Source organism: Oncorhynchus clarkii, chromosome 33 (assembly GCF_045791955.1).
Source record: "Oncorhynchus clarkii lewisi isolate Uvic-CL-2024 chromosome 33, UVic_Ocla_1.0, whole genome shotgun sequence".
Lineage (NCBI taxonomy): Eukaryota > Metazoa > Chordata > Actinopteri > Salmoniformes > Salmonidae > Oncorhynchus > Oncorhynchus clarkii.
The window spans coordinates 643,928-662,044 of NC_092179.1; the positions used below are offsets into that span (position 1 = coordinate 643,928).

At 42.5% G+C, this 18,117-nt stretch overlaps 1 protein-coding gene across 1 annotated transcript in view; it reads left to right on the plus strand.

Moving 5' to 3' along the window:
* Nucleotides 1-1,749, plus strand: part of LOC139393151 (interleukin 1 receptor accessory protein) — a 43,459-nt gene extending 41,710 nt beyond the window's left edge. Inside the window, exon 11 of the mRNA XM_071141526.1 lies at nucleotides 878-1,749. Within this exon, the coding sequence (XP_070997627.1) occupies nucleotides 878-1,659 (782 nt within the window). The 3' untranslated portion in view covers nucleotides 1,660-1,749. The remainder of the gene's footprint in view (nucleotides 1-877) is intronic.
* Nucleotides 1,750-18,117: the final 16,368 nt, after the last annotated feature.

Here is an 18,117-nt window from a genome sequence, read left to right on the forward strand (position 1 = left end):
GCTGTCACTGGGCAATACGGACTTTCAGCTCCCTCCAAAGATTTCTATTGGGTTCAGGTCTGGAGACTGGTTAGGCCACTCCAGGACCTTGAGATGCTTCTTACGGAGCCACTCCTTGGTTATCCTGGCTGTGTGTTTCGGGTCGTTGTCATGCTGGAAGACCCAGCCACGACCCATCTTCAATGCTCTTACTGAGGGAAGGAAGTTGTTGGCCAAGTCCTGTAGCCCATCCCAGCCTTGTGCAGGTCTACAATTGTATCCCTGATGTCCTTACACGGCTCTCTGTTCTTGGCCATTGAGGAGAGGTTGGAGTCTGTTTGATTGAGTGTGTGGACAGGTGTCTTTTATACAGGTAACGAGTTCAAACAGGTGCAGTTAATACAGGCAATGAGTGAAGAACAGGAGGGCTTCTTAAAGAAAAGCTAACAGGTCTGTGAGAGCCGGAATTCTTACTGGTTGGTAGGTGATCAAATACTTATGTCATGCAATAAAATGCAAATTAATTACTTAAAAATCATACAATGTGATTTTCTGGATTTTTGTTTTAGATTCCGTCTCTCACATTTGAAGTGTACCTATGACAAAAATTTACAGACCTCTACATGCTTTGTAAGTAGAAAAACCTGCAAAATCAGCAGTGTATCAAATACTTGTTCTCCCCACTGTATGTTTGTTTCCCTAAAATTAGGTATTTGTGTGATTTAATGAGATAAGACATGTTTACATTTGCGTATTCAATCCAACATTTGATGTAAACAGTCAGCAACTAAACGCACATAGTGTATCTTTAAATACCACAATGTGGTTTTATTGAATGTTGCCCATAGTGTCATTGTGCCATCCTGGTAGGTTCCTAAGGTGAGTCTCTCTCCCCTAGATATGTCGGAGGCTGTCCTCAGGTGTATGCGGTCAAGCCGCCGGCTCCTGGTGGTCCTGAGCCCCACCTACCTGACAGAGAAGAGTGTCAGCCTGCTGGAGTGTCGCCTGGGCCTCTACATCCAGCTCACCTGCCATGCCCACATCATCACCGTCCTTTACAGCCCCCTCCCGAGACTACTGGCCTCTTGCACTGAGGCCAAGCAGCTACGCCGCAGTACTGCCACCATCACCTGGAGGGGACGCCAGTCGGAGTCGTCCACCTCTCGCTTCTGGAAGCGCCTGCGCCTGGCCCTGCCTGTGAGACCGCTGGCCCTGGGGAGGAGGCTCATCGACAGCACCTCGTCCCACTCCGACCTGGCCACTTCTTTGGGCCAGCAGTGCCAGCCGCAGGATGCCGCCGAGCCACAGAGACAGAGGGATGGCAAGAGTGCTGCAGGCAACGATGTCAGAGGCAGGGGGCGCAAGTGGAGGATACAGAGGATACAGGAGGCGCGCAGCAGGGAGATGCCGAAGGCGGGCCACGGTAAGAACTGTGGAGTGTGTGTGAGAGAGCCCCATGGCGTCTTGGGTAGGGCGGCTGTGAAGACCCAGCATACACATCAACCCACAGCAAAAAGTATCAGACCTGAGACCCAACCAAGACTTCATCCAAGCAGCACAAAGACCCAACTAGGACTTCATTCAAGCAGCACAAAAGCTCAACCAGGACTTCATCAAATCAGTACAGAGACCGAAACCAGAACTTCATCCAAGCAGCACAAAGACCCAAGCGGGACTTGACCCTAAGAGTACTGAAACTCCAGCAGAACAACCACATCCTTCGCCTAGCCAACCACAGAACTTTGACAACTGTGTGTGCGACCTACAGTAGATAACAATAAAAGCAGCAATATCAGGCATGGCTGTGCACTGTAGAACACTGTCTGAAGACAGGGTCAACTGCAATAAACTTAGCTTACAAATTGCGAAATGCTAAGGACATATCGGATTAGAATAGCAGAGGAGACAACTTTGTTTCTTAAGTGGAGAAATGTGGAAAGTACATTTTATGGGTATGTAATGACAAACATTTGACATTAAATATTGTCTGTTCTGTATCTCATTTGGTTCTTCACTGACCTATTGAAGACGTCACCCGTTCACCATTCACTGGCCTGGGTTGGTTTGTCGACCCATGTGTTTATCTGTGTGTGACTTTGTTCGGGGAAGGGGGTGGGTGATTAGCAACCAGTCAGACAGGCTTCTGGGACAATGAGGACCATAAAAGATTGGAGAATGTTGGAACTGACTGACAGATACTAACTACCCGTCCAAGCAAACTGCACTGTGCTGAGTGTTTCTGGATTATCATAATATACTCTATCTAGTGTCCTTCTTTGGTGGTCCTTTGAGCCCATGACAAATGGTACTCAAATTTGGTTCAGAAATCCATCCAACTTTATCAATGCAAGTTTTTTAAGACTGTGTTCTGATGTGCCACACAACAATTTCCCGTCTCAGTGAATATGCAATTCATTAAAACTCTATAGAATTATTTCTACAGGAAATATAACCTTGTCGCAATGTTATTACAGTGTATTTCCTTATGACATGAATGTGTTGTATTGAATGAGGGTTCTATTATCAAAAGCTGTACCCTTTTTCCATATGGATCACAGATTGAGGCAAGTTCAATGACGACATACTGTACAGCACATTCATAATGCTGAAGTGCAGAAAAAGAGAGTAGAAAAAGGGAGGGAGAGAGAGAATATCGTTCTGTTTTCTCAATGGCTGCTTTCAGTGAAGGTGCTAATTTCCTTCCATTGAGGCAAATTACACACACATTGAAGGGAATCGTTTAAGCTTGCACCTGAATAGTGCAGGAGACAGTACCTCTTTAGCCACTACACATATTATTTCAACAGGTCTCGTTGGGAAAAATGTAAATTTTTAAAGTTACCTGGAAATTGATTTGATCAACCTTAGATCCAATTAGAGCATGAGCAAGGCAGACATTTACATAATCACTGCTCAGATTGAGTGGGAGTAAATTGGTTTAGAAGTATACAGTCCTGGCCAAAAGTTTTGAGAATGACACAAATATACATTTTCACAGTCTGCTGCCTCAGTTTGTATGATGGCAATTTGCATATACTCCAGAATGTTATGAAGAGTGATCAGATGAATTGCAATTAATTGCAAAGTCCCTCTTTGCCATGCAAATGAACTGAATCCCCCAAACACATTTCCCCTGCATTTCAGCCCTGCCACAAAAAGGACCAGCTGACATCATGTCAGTGATTCTCTCGTTAACACAGGTGTGAGTGTTGGTGATGACAAGGCTGGAGATCACTCTGTCATGCTGTTTGAGTTTGAATAACAGACTGGAAGCTTCAAAAGGAGGGTGTTGCTTGGAATCATTGTACTTCTCCTGTCAACTATGGTTACCTGCAAGGAAACAGCATTGCTTTGCACACAAAGGGCTTCACAGGCAAGGATATTGCTGCCAGTAAGATTGCACCTAAATCAACCATTTATCGGATCATCAAAAACTTCAAGGAGAGCGGTTCAATTGTTGTGAAGAAGGCTTCATGTGGCCAAGAAAGTCCAGCAAGCGCCAGGACCGTCTCCTAAAGGTGATTCAGTTGCGGGATCGGGGCACCAGCAGTACAGAGCATGCTCAGGAATGGTAGCAGGCAGGTGTGAGTGCATCTACACGCACAGTGAGGCAAAGACTTTTGGAGGATGACCTGGTGTCAAGAAGGGCAGCAAAAAAGCCACTTCTCTTCAGGAAAAACATCAAGGACAGACTGATATTCTGCAAAAGGTACAGGGATTTGAACTGCCCATCATTTTCTCTGATTAATTCCCTTTCCGATTGTTTAGGGCATCCGGAAAAAAGCTTGTCCGGAGAAGACAAGGTGAGCTCTACCAGTCCTGTGTCATGCCAACAGTAAAGCATCCTGAGACCATTCATGTGTGGGGTTGCTTCTCAGCCAAGGGAGTGGGCTCACTCACAATTTTGCCTAAGAACACAGCCATGAATAAAGAATGGTACCAACACATCCTCAGAGAGCAACTTCTCCTAACCATCCAGGAACAGTTTGGTGATGAACAATGCCTTTTCCAGCATGATGGAGCACCTTGCCATAAGGCAAAAGTGATAACTAAGTGGCTCGGGGAACAAAAATTGATATTTTGGGTCAATGGCCAGGAAACCTCCCAGACCTTAATCCCATTGAGAACTTGTGGTCAATCCTCAAGAGGCAGGTGGACAAAAAACAAAACAAATTCTGACATACTCCAAGCATTGATTATGCAAGAATGGGCTGCCATCAATCAAGATGTGGCCCAGAAGTTAATTGACAGCATGCCAGGGCGGATTGCAGAGGTCTTGAAAAAGAAGGGTCAACACTGCAAATATTGAGTCTTTGCATCAACTTCATGTAATTGTCAATAAAATCCTTAGACACTTATGAAATGCTTGTAATTATACTTCATTATTCCATAGTAACATCTGACAAAAATATCTAAAGACACTGAAGCAGCAAACCTTGTGGAAATTAATACAGTGCCTTGCGAAAGTATTCGGCCCCCTTGAACTTTGCGACCTTTTGCCACATTTCAGGCTTCAAACTTAAAGATATAAAACTGTATTTTTTTGTGAAGAATCAACAACAAGTGGGACACAATCATGAAGTGGAACGACATTTATTGGATATTTCAAACTTTTTTAACAAATCAAAAACTGAAAAATTGGGTGTGCAAAATTATTCAGCCCCTTTACTTTCAGTGCAGCAAACTCTCTCCAGAAGTTCAGTGAGGATCTCTGAATGATCCAATGTTGACCTAAATGACTAATGATGATAAATACAATCCACCTGTGTGTAATCAAGTCTCCGTATAAATGCACCTGCACTGTGATAGTCTCAGAGGTCCGTTAAAAGCGCAGAGAGCATCATGAAGAACAAGGAACACGCCAGGCAGGTCCGAGATACTGTTGTGAAGAAGTTTAAAGCCGGATTTGGATACAAAAATATTTCCCAAGCTTTAAACATCCCAAGGAGCACTGTGCAAGCGATAATATTGAAATGGAAGGAGTATCAGACCACTGCAAATCTACCAAGACCTGGCCGTCCCTCTAAACTTTCAGCTCATACAAGGAGAAGACTGATCAGAGATGCAGCCAAGAGGCCCATGATCACTCTGGATGAACTGCAGAGATCTACAGCTGAGGTGGGAGACTCTGTCCATAGGACAACAATCAGTCGTATATTGCACAAATCTGGCCTTTATGGAAGAGTGGCAAGAAGAAAGCCATTTCTTAAAGATATCCATAAAAAGTGTTGTTTAAAGTTTGCCACAAGCCACCTGGGAGACACACCAAACATGTGGAAGAAGGTGCTCTGGTCAGATGAAACCAAAATTGAACTTTTTGGCAACAATGCAAATAAATAAAGTTTGAAATATCCAATAAATGTCGTTCCACTTGTTGTTGATTCTTCACAAAAAAATACAGTTTTATATCTTTATGTTTGAAGCCTGAAATGTGGCAAAAGGTCGCAAAGTTCAAGGGGGCCGAATACTTTCGCAAGGCACTGTAATTCATAGATCGGCAGGTATGGGTGCTCTCGAGCGGCTAGATGTTCTTTACCATTTGGCCATCAGATTTGCCACCAATTCTCTTTATAGGACACATCACTGCACTCTATACTCCTCTGTAAACGGGTCATCTCTGTATACCTGTCGCAAGACCCACTGGTTTATGCTTATTTATAAAACCATCTTAGGCCTCACTCTCCCCTATCTGAGAAATCTACTGCAGCCCTCATCCTCCACATAAAACACCCATTCTGCCAGTCACATTCTGTTAAAGGCTCCCAAAGTACACACATCCCTGGGTCGCTCCTCTTTTCAGTGCGCTGCAGCTAGCGACTGGAATGAGCTGCAAAAAACACTCAAACTGGACAGTTTTATCTCAATCTCTTCATTCAAAGACTCAATCATGGACACTCTTACTGACCGTTGTGGCTGATTTGTGTTATGTATTGTTGTCTCTACCTTCTTGCCCTTTGTGCTGCTGTCTGTGCCCAATAATGTTTGTACCATGTTTTGTGCTGCTACCATGTTGTGTTGTCATGTGTTGCTGCTTGTTATGTTGTCTTATGATGTCTCTCTTTATGCAGAGTTGTCTCGCTTGTTGTGATGTGTGTTTTGTCCTATATTTATATTTTTATTTTTTTTATTTTTTAATCCCAAAACCCCCGTCCCTGCAGGAGGCCTTTTGGCTTTTGGTAGGCCGTCATTGTAAATAAGAATTTGTTCTTAACAGACTTGCCTGATTAAATAAATAAATAGAAAACTTTACAAAATTCAGACTGCAATGCTTTTATTTAATTTTTCTTTATGCATGAATACAATTGTCACTGTTCGTTGTTGGCATGTCCTGCCTAAGTTTGCCCAGTTTGCCAATGAAGTATTCAGTAAAATAAATGGCAAAATCAAATGGTTTTGTGATGAATAAGCCATCTGATTCGATGAAAGACAGAGTTGAATTTGTCTTTCTGCCCATAATTTAATTTAAAGTGCTCAAGTTGTTCTTCCATAATTGTTTAAATCATCGTTCTTGGCTTAATAATACAGTTTATTCTTCTTTTTGTTGAGTTATTCACATAATTTCTCAATTTGCAGTAAGTAAGCCAGTCAGATGTGCAGCCAGACTTATAGCCACTCATTTTGCCCCAAATTCAATCATACAATTTTTTATTCCTCATCAATCCATAGAGCCTGAACAGTTCGAACAGTCAGTTTCTTAACTGGTGCATGTTTATAAATAATTGGACAAAGAAATTTCATAAATTAATCAAGTGCAGTGTTTGGATGCTCCTCATTAATCACATCAGACCAACAAATATTTTTAACATCATCCACATAAGAGTCACAGCAAAATCTTTTTTATGATCTCTTAAACATTATTTTAGGCCCAGCTGTTGGAACTTTGACTTTCCTGGATATAGCCACTATATTGTGATTACTGCATCCAATGGGTGCAGTAATCTACAGTATTAGTAAAAATGGGATCGATACATGTCAATGATCTTTATTCTGCCCTTGAGTTGCGTTCCCATGCAAAACTAGACAGATAGCTAACAACTAAGTCTTCAATAAAACTCCCAAGGCGTGACTTTTCTTGAATGAATATATTGAAAACGTTTATGTTGTGAAAAAACAAATATTTTCCAAGGCTGAAGCGTGACAAGAAATAACTACATTGAAAGACCTGCACCGTAGCGTTGTTTGTAGCTGCTTCTATGCGTGCAGAACAAATTCTCTACTTCCTGTTTGCGTTGTCTTTCTAAGTACCAGAAACATCCACTAGGGGGCAAATAACACCATTGCACACAATGAAAATCCAATTGAACCATTGTAATAAAATAATCTGTTACCTTCTAACAGGATGGCAGCACACTCCCCGCCTGGTATAATGAAATTGTGCCACTATGAAATAAAACATATCAAGAAACAAATAATGCCCTTTCTATTTTTATCTTTTGTCTCTAGGATGCTTCAGAAAGAAGAACAACAATCTCTGAGATTGGTCTCAGAAACACCTTAGCAGCTCCTTGCTTGACAATTTTTAGTTCTACTTTCCTAACCTTTTTGTCAGTACTGGGAAAGGTTTTTACCACAAGCCCGACTGGCCAGTCATTTCTGTGTGCCTGACTGTCTTTCAATAAGACAACATCTCCCACTTTTACATTTGGCTTTTCTGCTGTCCATTTTCTGCGTCTCTGCAGCGTTGTCAGGTACTCCTGTCTCCACCTTTTCCAAAAGGTGTCAGCGAGACACTGGACTTGCTTCCACTTTTTCCATTTCTCTTCTTTTTCTGTGGGAAGAGGGGCATCCCACTCACTCTGATCAGAAGAGAGTTCTCTGATTAAGACTTTACCTTGCATTGTTATTAGAGCCACGAACCCAAGGGGGTCATAAAGACTATTCACTGTGGACAGGATGCCTCTCCGCGTAAAAGGCTTCTCATTGTGAGACACCTGGAATGAGAAGCTGTCTGTTTCCAGGTTCCAGGAAAGTCCCAGACTCAGTTGAAAGGGGAGAGGATCCACTCCTAGGTCCAGATCTTTTAAGTCTTTCGCACGGTCCTCCATAGGGAAGGCTTCCATAACTGTTTTGCTATTGGATGCAATCTTGTGTAGTTTCATGTTGGACTCCGCCAACATTGCTTGTGTTTTTCTTAGAATGTTGATAGCTTCTTCTGTAGTAGCTACTGATGTCAGACCATCATCGACGTAGAAGTTCCTCACTACATATTGCTTGGGTTCTGACCCGTGTTCCTTCTCACCCTGTAGCGCTGCTCGTCTCATGCAGTAGATGGCTACGGCTGGTGAAGGGCTGTTCCCAAATACATGCACTTTCATCCTGTACTCGGTTATGTTTCTATCTGGGTTGTTGTCTTCATACCAGAGAAACCTTAAGTAATCTCTGTGATCCTCACGTACACCAAACAGTAAAACATTTGTTGCACATCTGCTGTTAGTGCAATGCAATCCTTGCGGAAACGCATTAGGACACCCAAGAGTGTGTTGTTTAAGTCTGGACCACTGAGCAGAACATTGTTAAGTGACACTCCTTGACACTTAGCACTGGAGTCAAATACTACTCCTATTTGTTCAGGCTTTTGTGGATGGTAAACACCAAATATGGGCAGATACCAACGTTCTTTGTCTCCCTCTAGTGGCTGTGAAGGTTCGGCTTGGTCGTTATCCAGCATATTTTGCATGAAGTCAATAAAATGACGCTTCATGTCAGGCTTTCTGTCTAAAGTCCTGCGAAGTGATGTGAGACGGTTCATGGCCTGCTCCCTGTTATTAGGGAGGCGACGTCTAGTGGGGCGAAAGGGTAGTGGAGCCACCCAGTTGTTTCCATCATCCTGGAAAACCTGTTTGTCCATAATGTCCAAGAAGGCTTTGTCCTCCACTGATGGTGCTGGTTTATCATCGTCTTGTGTTTTGTCGAACACGGAACATCCCAGGCTGTCTGTGTTCACAGTTGTGATTGGATCTCTCGAGTGCACTGTAGAGGGAGAGATGTGTTTCTGAGCTACGCTGTTGTAGTTCTCTTTTACCTGGATGATGTCAGGGCAAGGGCTCAGATAGGATGTGCGACCATTTTGAAGTATGTTTGTCCTGAACACGTTAACATTGGCTGGTCGGTGAGCCGTTCCCAGACAGACCTCACCCACGATGACCCACCCGAGGTCGAGTCGCTGTGCATAAGGAGTGTCGTGGGGGCCATTGATTTGCTCTCGTACCTTGTGTACCCTTAAGATGTCTCGTCCTAAGAGCAGGAGGATGGGAGTGTCTGGGTCCACTGCTGGAATTTTGTCCATAACTGGTTGCAGATGGGGATGATGATACGCAATGTCGGGGGAGGGAATCTCCATCCTATCGTCTGGCATCATATCACACTCTATCAGAGTAGGGAGAGTGAGCTGCATGTGTCCATCTATAGACTCCACCATGAAGTTGACGGCTCTCCTGCCCGAAGTCTCTGTTACCCCAGAACACGTCTTCATGGTGTATGGAGCAGAGTTGTCATTGATGTTGAAGAGACTGAAAAACTCTGTCTTGGCCAGAGATTTGTTACTCTGTTCATCAAGCACTACATACATTTTGACAGCTTTCTCTCTTTTCCCAGCCGGATAAGCTTTGACTAGGCATATTTTTGAACATGATCTTGGATTGACTGCCTCACCACAGATCTCTGTACACTTTGAGGTGACAGATAGAAGAGCATCGTCACCTTGCTCCCCACCATGCTCTTTCTCTGCTGTAGCGGTGTCTGTATATGAAGGGGCTGGGCCTGGATGCAGAGCAGCAAGATGCCTGTCGCTGTCGCACTCAGAGCACTTGATTGAAACCTTACAGTCTTTAACTCTGTGCTGAGTTGACCCACAACATCGGAAACAAATGCCATTGTCTTTGAGATATGATTTGCGCTCATCTAGAGTTTTGTATCTAAACCCACAACACTTTTTAAGAGGATGAGGCTTGTTATGTATTGGACAGTGATGGTCAGGGTTTTCAACCTTTGTCTTACTGGGTTTGGTTTGGTGGTCTGAGGCCTCAGATGACACATCTGTCTTGTATACAGTCACAGGTGTCTTGCTGCTGTACCTGGCAGGTTTCTCACTTTTCATGGGCACCTGGTTAGTTGAGGTGTAGAGGGTGAAGCTGGGGTCATTTCTAATTTTCGCCTGATTCCTGATGAATCTCGAGAAGAACGAGAATGGTGGGAATGCTACCCGATAGTCCTCCTTATATTTGGATCCCTGTGCTATCCATTTTTCTTGTAAACTGAATGGAAGTTTCTCTACAATAGGGTTTACCCCCCGAGATGTGTCCAGATAAGCGAGGCCTGGAAGGTACCCTTCTACTTTACCACACTCCAGTTCGAGAAGAATGTCACCTAGTTCTCTTAGTTTGTGATTGTCTTTGTTAGCCAGTTTTGGAAAATCCTCAATTTTCTTCAACAGTGCATTCTCGATCACTTCGGGTGTACCATAGCACTCTTCTAGTCGTTGCCAGACCATGTTAAGTCCTGCTGTTGCGTTGAAAATATGGACAGATCTAATTCTGTTTGCTTGCTCAGACGACTCTGCCCCTAGCCACTTGGTAATTAGATCTAACTCTTCCCCGGCTGATAAATTCAAGTCTCTGGTCGCATTGAGAAAGGATGCTTTCCATGCCCAATAATTTTCAGGACAATCATCAAACTTCAGGAGTCCGGAACTCACCATCTCACGGCGTAGGAGGTACTTGATGAGGTCTGGTGCCACTTGTGACTCAGGGAAGTTTTGTGTGTGTGACTGGAAGTGGGCTTGTTTTCCATTTCCACCATGCTGCTGTTCATTCCTTTTGAACGGAGAGTCTCTGCTTATGCTCCGTTGTTTGCTACTTTCTAGATTGTGGCATGTAGCTGGGTCAACACTAAGCTCTTGTTTCTCCACTTCAAATGGAAGTTCAGCAAAGTAGGGCCTAGCATGTTGTTGCACATACTCACATGTACGTTGGACTGGACTTAAGGGCTGTGTCCCTGTGTCTAGTTCTTTGCGAAGCTCTCTGCGTTCTGCTTCTACAGCTTCTTCAAAGGCTGCAGCTTCAGCCAATGCAGCAGCAGCTGCTCTCTCAACTTGGAGAACATATAAAGTTGCCTCGAGGTCAGCTTTTTGCTTCATCACAGCAGCTTCCTTCTCAGCATAGGGGACTTGTGCACGCGCTGCGTCTGCCTTGGCGCGTGCTTTGACGGCTGCAGAACTCGCTGTTGAGGATCTGCTTGACTGTTTTGATGACCTTGATCTTGTAGAATGAGACTTGGTCCCAATGTGCTGAAGAGGCTCTTCCATCTCTCTCTGTTGAACACCTGACTCTGGTTGTTGCATCGTAGACTGCTGGTCTTCCCTAGGATAAGAGGCTTTGTTGGCTGATGAACGTAGAAACATAACCACCGTGTGCAGTTATTATTGTGCTTGAGCCCGCTGTGATGATGTTTTTTCACTATTCTGCCCTTGAGTTGCATTCCCATGCAAAACTAGACAGATAGCTAACAACTAAGTCTTCAATAAAACTCCCAAGGCGTGACTTTTCTTGAATGAATATATTGAAAACGTTTATGTTGTGAAAAAACAAATATTTTCCAAGGCTGAAGCGTGACAAGAAATAACTACATTGAAAGACCTGCACCGTAGCGTTGTTTGTAGCTGCTTCTATGCGTGCAGAACAAATTCTCTACTTCCTGTTTGCGTTGTCTTTCTAAGTACCAGAAACATCCACTAGGGGGCAAATAACACCATTGCACACAATGAAAATCCAATTGAACCATTGTAATAAAATAATCTGTTACCTTCTAACAGGATGGCAGCACAATCTTGTTCCTGTAGTGTTTAGAAACACCCTGGTAGGTTGATTAATAACCTGAGCCAGATTACAGGCACTGGTTACATTAAGAAGCTTCCTCTTGAGCGGACAGCTTGATGAAAACCAGTCAATATTCGGGTACCCAAGAAAGTAGACCTCTCTGTTTCCATCACATATACCATCAAGCATTTCACACATATTATTTAGATACTGACTGTTAGCACTTGGTGGCCTATAGCAACACACCCAAAGAAAAGGCTTTAGATGTGCCAAGTGAACCTGCAACCACAACACTTCAATAACACTTGACATAAGATCTTCTCTAAGCATTACAGGGATATGGCTCTAAATATATGCAGCAACACATCCCCCATAAGCATTTCTGTCACTTCTATAGATGTTATATCCTTGTATTGCTACTGCTGTATCATCAAATTAATTATCTAAGTGAGTGTCAAAAATGGCTAATATATGAATGCTATCTGATGTTAGCAAGTTATTGATTTCATGAACCTTATTTCTAAGGTTACATACATTCATATGGGCCAGTGGTCTTTTGAGGTTTGATCTTGATTCTTATATTTCCTTTTGGTGGACGTTTCTGTGATATACAGTTGAAGTCGGAAGTTTACATACACCTTAGCCAACTACATTTAAACTCAGTTTTTTCACAATTCCTGACATTTAATTCAAGTAAAAATTCCCTGTCTTAGGTCAAGTAGGATCACCACTTTATTTTAAGAATGTGAATTGTCAGAATAATAGTAGAATGATTTCTTTCAGTTCTTATTTCTTTCATCACATTCCCAGTGGGTCAGAAGTTCACATACACTCAATTAGTATTTGGTAGTATTGCCTTTAATTTTTTTTTTTTTTTAAACTTGGGTCAAACATTTCAGGTAGCCTTCCACAAAAAGTTTGTGGGCAAAACTGAAAAAGCGTGTGCGAGCAAGAATGCCTACAAACCTGACTCAGTTACACCAGCTCTGTCAGGAGGAATGGGCCACAATTCACCCAACTTATTGTGGGAAACAATGAGGTCAGGGCTTTGTGATGACCACTCCAATACCTTGACTTTGTTGTCCTTAAGCCATTTTAACATAACTTTGGAAGTATTCTTGGGGTCATTGTCCATTTGGAAGACCCATTTGCGACTAAGCTTTAACTTCCTGACTGATGTTTTGAGTGTTGCTTCAATATATCCACATAATTTTTATGCCTCATGATGCTATCTATTTTGTGAAGTGCACCAGTCCCTCCTGCAGCAAAGCACCCCCACAACATGATGTTGCCACCCCCCCGTGCTTCACGGTTGGGATGGTGTTCTTCGGCTTGCGAGACTCCCCCTTTTTCCTCCAAATATAATGATGGTCATTACGGCCAAACAGTTCTATTTATGTTTCATCAGACCAGAGGACATTTTTCCAAATAGTACGATCTCTGTCCCAATGTGCAGTTGCAATCTGTAGCATGGCTTTTTTTTATGGCGGTTTTGGAGCAGTGGCTTCTTCCTTGCTGAGCGGCTTTTGAGGTTATGTTGATATAGGACTTGTTTTACTGTTCCAATTGACTCAAATTATGTCAATTAGCCTATCAGAGGCTTCTAAAAGGCACAGTCACATAGTCACACAGTCACACAGGCACATAGTGTATGTAAACCTCTGACGCACTGGAATTGTGATACAATGATTTATAAGTAAAATAATCTGTCTGTTAACAGTTGTTGGAAAAATGACTTGTGTCATGCACAAAATAAATGTCCTAACCGACTTGCCAAAACAATAGTTTGTTAACAAGAAATTTGTGGAGTGGTTGAAAAACTAGATTTAATGACTCCAACCTGTGTATGTAAACTTCCGACATCAACTGTATTCACTGAGTATACCAAACATTAGGAACACCTAGGGCTGTTGCGGTGACCTTGTGACTGCCGGTGTGGCGGTAATGAGTCATGAAGGTGGTCAAATTCCATGTGACCGTTTAGTCATGGATATTAGGCTTCTCCAAGCTCTGATTTTTGGGCAAAAAGTAAAACTCAGCTCCATCATTCATTGAATCAGATGGCTCATTCATCACAAAACCATGTCATATTGCCATCTACTTTAATGATTTTTTCATTGGCAAGACATGTCAGCAACAAATGCAGACACTGCACATCCTAGGATAACTGACCAAATTATGAAACACAAGCATTGACATTTTGAAATCCGTAGTGTGTGTGGAAGAGGCAAAAAAATTTTTGTTGTCTATAAACAATGACAAGCCACCGGGGTCTGACAACTTTGGTGGAAAATTACTGAGGATAATAGCGGGCGATATTGCCACTCCTATTTGCAATATGTTCAATCTAAGCCTACTAGAAAGTGTGTGCCTTCAGTCCTGGAGGCAGGAAAAAGTAATTCCGCTCACACAAAATATTGCACAGTACTACATAGAGCTATGGCTACATGGAACTCTATTCCACATCAGGTTACTAATGCAAGCAGTAAAATCAGATTTAAAAACCAGATAAAAATACACCTTATGGAACAGCGGGGACTGTGAAGAGACACACACACAGGCACACACGTACACATGGATTTTGCATTATGGATATGTGATAGTAGAGAAGTGGCCTGAGGGAACACACTTAATGTGTTGTGAAAAGTGTGATGAAATGTTACATAATATCTTAAATTGTATATATCTGTCTTAATGTTGCTGGACCCCAGAAAGAGTCACAGCACATGAAGTGTGTTCCCTCAGGCCACTTATCTACTATCACATATCTATAATGCAAAATCCATGTGTATGTGTGTGTAGAGTGCGTGTCTTATAATGCATATGTGTTTCTGTGACCGTGTCTATTCACAGTCCCCGCTGTTAAGGGGTGTCCTTAATAAATACAAATGCAAACAGCCAACCAATCAGCTTGTTACCAACCCTTAGTAAACTTTTGGAAATAATGGTGTTTGACCAGATACAATGTTATTTTACAGTAAACAAATTAACAACAGACTTTCAGCATGCTTATAGGGAAGGACATATAACAAGCACAACACTTACACAAAGAACTGATGATTGGCGGAGAGACATTGATAATAAAAAGATTGTGCTGCACTAAGCTGTCGCCCGTTGCCAGAGGACAGTGTTTTCGAGGCCAGAGTGGCATCTGGGGTAGACAAGAAGAAAAACTAGGTGAGCATGGATTCCCCAGTAGCTTGTGTAGGTTCGCTACTTGTTTGATAAGAGTAGCCACTTTGCCCCTGTAGTCCTCTGCAAGCAAACAGTTGTTACATTGAAAGTCTAGGCGGTCCACTCTGTCCCGGAATAAACCAAAATAAACACAGCTGCAGCAGCATTGAAAACGTTCAATAGCGACCTCCATTTAAGGCTGCCAGCCATCTAGGTTAGCTAGGCTTCCTTGTCTCTCTCCTTCCATATAATTCTGAACTAAGTGAATAAAAAGAGCTCACACAAATTGTAAAATCTGAAAAGCAGAAATATGTGTCCTCCTTTAAATCCTCTCACAGCGGTGAGCACGAAAGCAGTCTTTGCACATCCTGTTTGTAGCAGCGTCGGCTAACATTGGTAGCTATAAAATGCAGTTCCAGCCAGGTCAGGTTGCAGGGGGAAAAGCAGCATTGAATACAGACACAATTAGCGTGGGACACCGCCGCGGTCCCAACCACATGGGCTAATTGCTTCCCTGCTAGCTTGGTACTGATAGCTACCAGCTAGGCTAGTAGCTAGGTACGGCAAAATACTTCAGAGGTTTTGGTCTGGTAGGATCCCAGGACAGATAGTAGCGGTCACAGCAACTGAGGCTAATCGCATTGCGGGATCCAAAATCCAAACTTTGCAAGGAAACACTGTCACAACTAAATCGTTTTTTTTGTTTATTTTTGTTGTCACTGTATTAGACTAAGCATAGGTGATGAGATGTTGAAATGTTGAAGTTAAAACTGTTTTGGAATATGATGTGGCAGCTCCTGTTTTCTTTGCTACTTGCGGTAAATCTCCTTGGATCTAAATCAATTTATTAGTCCAAAAATGTCAGAAAGATTACAATGCTTAACCATTCTGTAGGTTATGTAACTGTTTGTTACATGCAACATGTTTTGTGGACTTCACTGGACAGATGTTGCTCTCCAGTTTTGCAATGAAACAAATGTGTGGTTGAATTTATTCTGCCACCTTGTCTTCTTATTGTCTCGGCCTTAGTTCTACATATCGCGGTGTCAAGGAATATACACGAACAGGTTATAGAGCAAACAACGCAATTATCACAACACATAGGTTATAATATGGCTTTCCTTTCTGAATTGGCTTTTATTTCTAATTGTGCTTGAGGTACGTCCTGTGGCAATGTAGACACTCAGGCTCCTCAATTCCCTTTGAGCATTTGCAATGTGGTCAACCACGGATGTTTTCAGTCATTCCAAAATTCCTATATTTGGCTGTCCATTTCCCCGTTGTTATGACATTCGTCGACGTTGCTGCTTCAATCTGCTCCAGTCGCTGCAAAACGTTGCATTTTCTATCATGACTCCTCTTTGAAATTAATCTCAGTCGGTTATTGCTGAATGCAGTAATCCAATATTGCCCGTGTCATACGAGATTGAAATATAAACCAATTCACCAGAGCTAACATACAAAGTTAAAAACTGCTTTAATAAAAAAATGTAGGCATGAAAGGTCAAACTCTACACAATTATCAAAAATTAAATATCATCTTGGCTGCCTCTCCCCTGCATGAAGTTAACACACGCAATACACCCTCTAGACTTAAACTGCTATCATTTCCATTTCCATTTCAGAGATCATATATGATCATTCAGAATGATTCACACTATGACAGATCCTCAGTCTATGAACTCTATGAGCTTGGAGAGGCACTTCTCACTATCTTACCTGTTGGTTTGTGTTCTCTCCCTCTCTGCCTGTATGTCTGTTCATGGCTGTCACGCACCTGCGTGACATGATAGCACCAAAGTCTTAACACATGGAACACACCTTCATGACTCATAATCATGTGATTAATTAAAGACATCTAAGATGAAATTACTCAAATTTGCCTGCTACTTTGCCTGCTTGCTACTAACCTTATTCACAGTCCTTTGCACTCCTTTGAAAATAACTCTTATGTCCTCTTTTTTTCTTGAATGGTGGCACATCCATTGCGTGGCACATAATCGGATTCTACTGTTTCAATCAGTTACCTGATGTGGAATAGAGTTTCATGTAGTCATGGCTCTATGTAGTACTGTGCACCTCCCATAGTCTGTTCTGGACTTGGGGACGGTGAAGAGACCTCTGGTGGCTTGTCTTGTGGCGTATGCATGGGTGTCTGAGCTGTGTGCAAGTATTTTAAACAGACAGCTCGGTACATTCAACTTGTCAACACCGCTTACAAAAAGAAGTAGTGATGTAGTCAACCTCTCTTCCACTGTGAGCCATGAGAGATTGACATGCATGTCATTAATGTTATCTCTCTATGCACTTTTCAGGGCCAGCCTTGCTGCCCTGTTCTGAGCCAACTGCAATTTTCCTAAATCCCTCTTTGTGGCACCTGACCACAATACTGAACAGTAGTCTAGGTGTGACAAAACTAGGGCCTGTAGCACCTGCCTTGTTGATAGTGTTGTTAAGGTTATGTAGCTGTGTCAGTGATTGTCACTATGCCAGTTATTCTGTAGCTAGCAAGTATTCTGGGCTTCAAAATCAAATCAAATCAAATTTTATTTGTCACATACACATGGTTAGCAGATGTTAATGCGAGTGTAGCGAAATGCTTGTGCTTCAAGTTCCGACAATGCAGTAATAATCAACAAGTAATCTAACTAACAATTCCAAAACTACTGTCTTGTACACAGTGTAAGGGGATAAAGAATATGTACATAAGGATATATGAATGAGTGATGGTACAGAGCAGCATAGGCAAGATACAGTAGATGGTATCGAGTACAGTATATACGTATGCATATGAGATGAATAATGTAGGGTATGTAACATTATATAAGGTAGCATTGTTTAAAGTGGCTAGTGATATATTTACATCATTTCCCATCAATTCCCATTATTAAAGTGGCTGGAGTTGAGTCAGTGTCAGTGTGTTGGCAGCAGCCACTCAATGTTAGTGGTGGCTGTTTAACAGTCTGATGGCCTTGAGATAGAAGCTGTTTTTCAGTCTCTCGGTCCCAGCTTTGATGCACCTGTACTGACCTCGCCTTCTGGATGATAGCGGGCTGAACAGGCAGTGGCTCGGGTGGTTGATGTCCTTGATGATCTTTATGGCCTTCCTGTGACATCGGGTGGTGTAGGTATCCAGGAGTGCAGGTAGTTT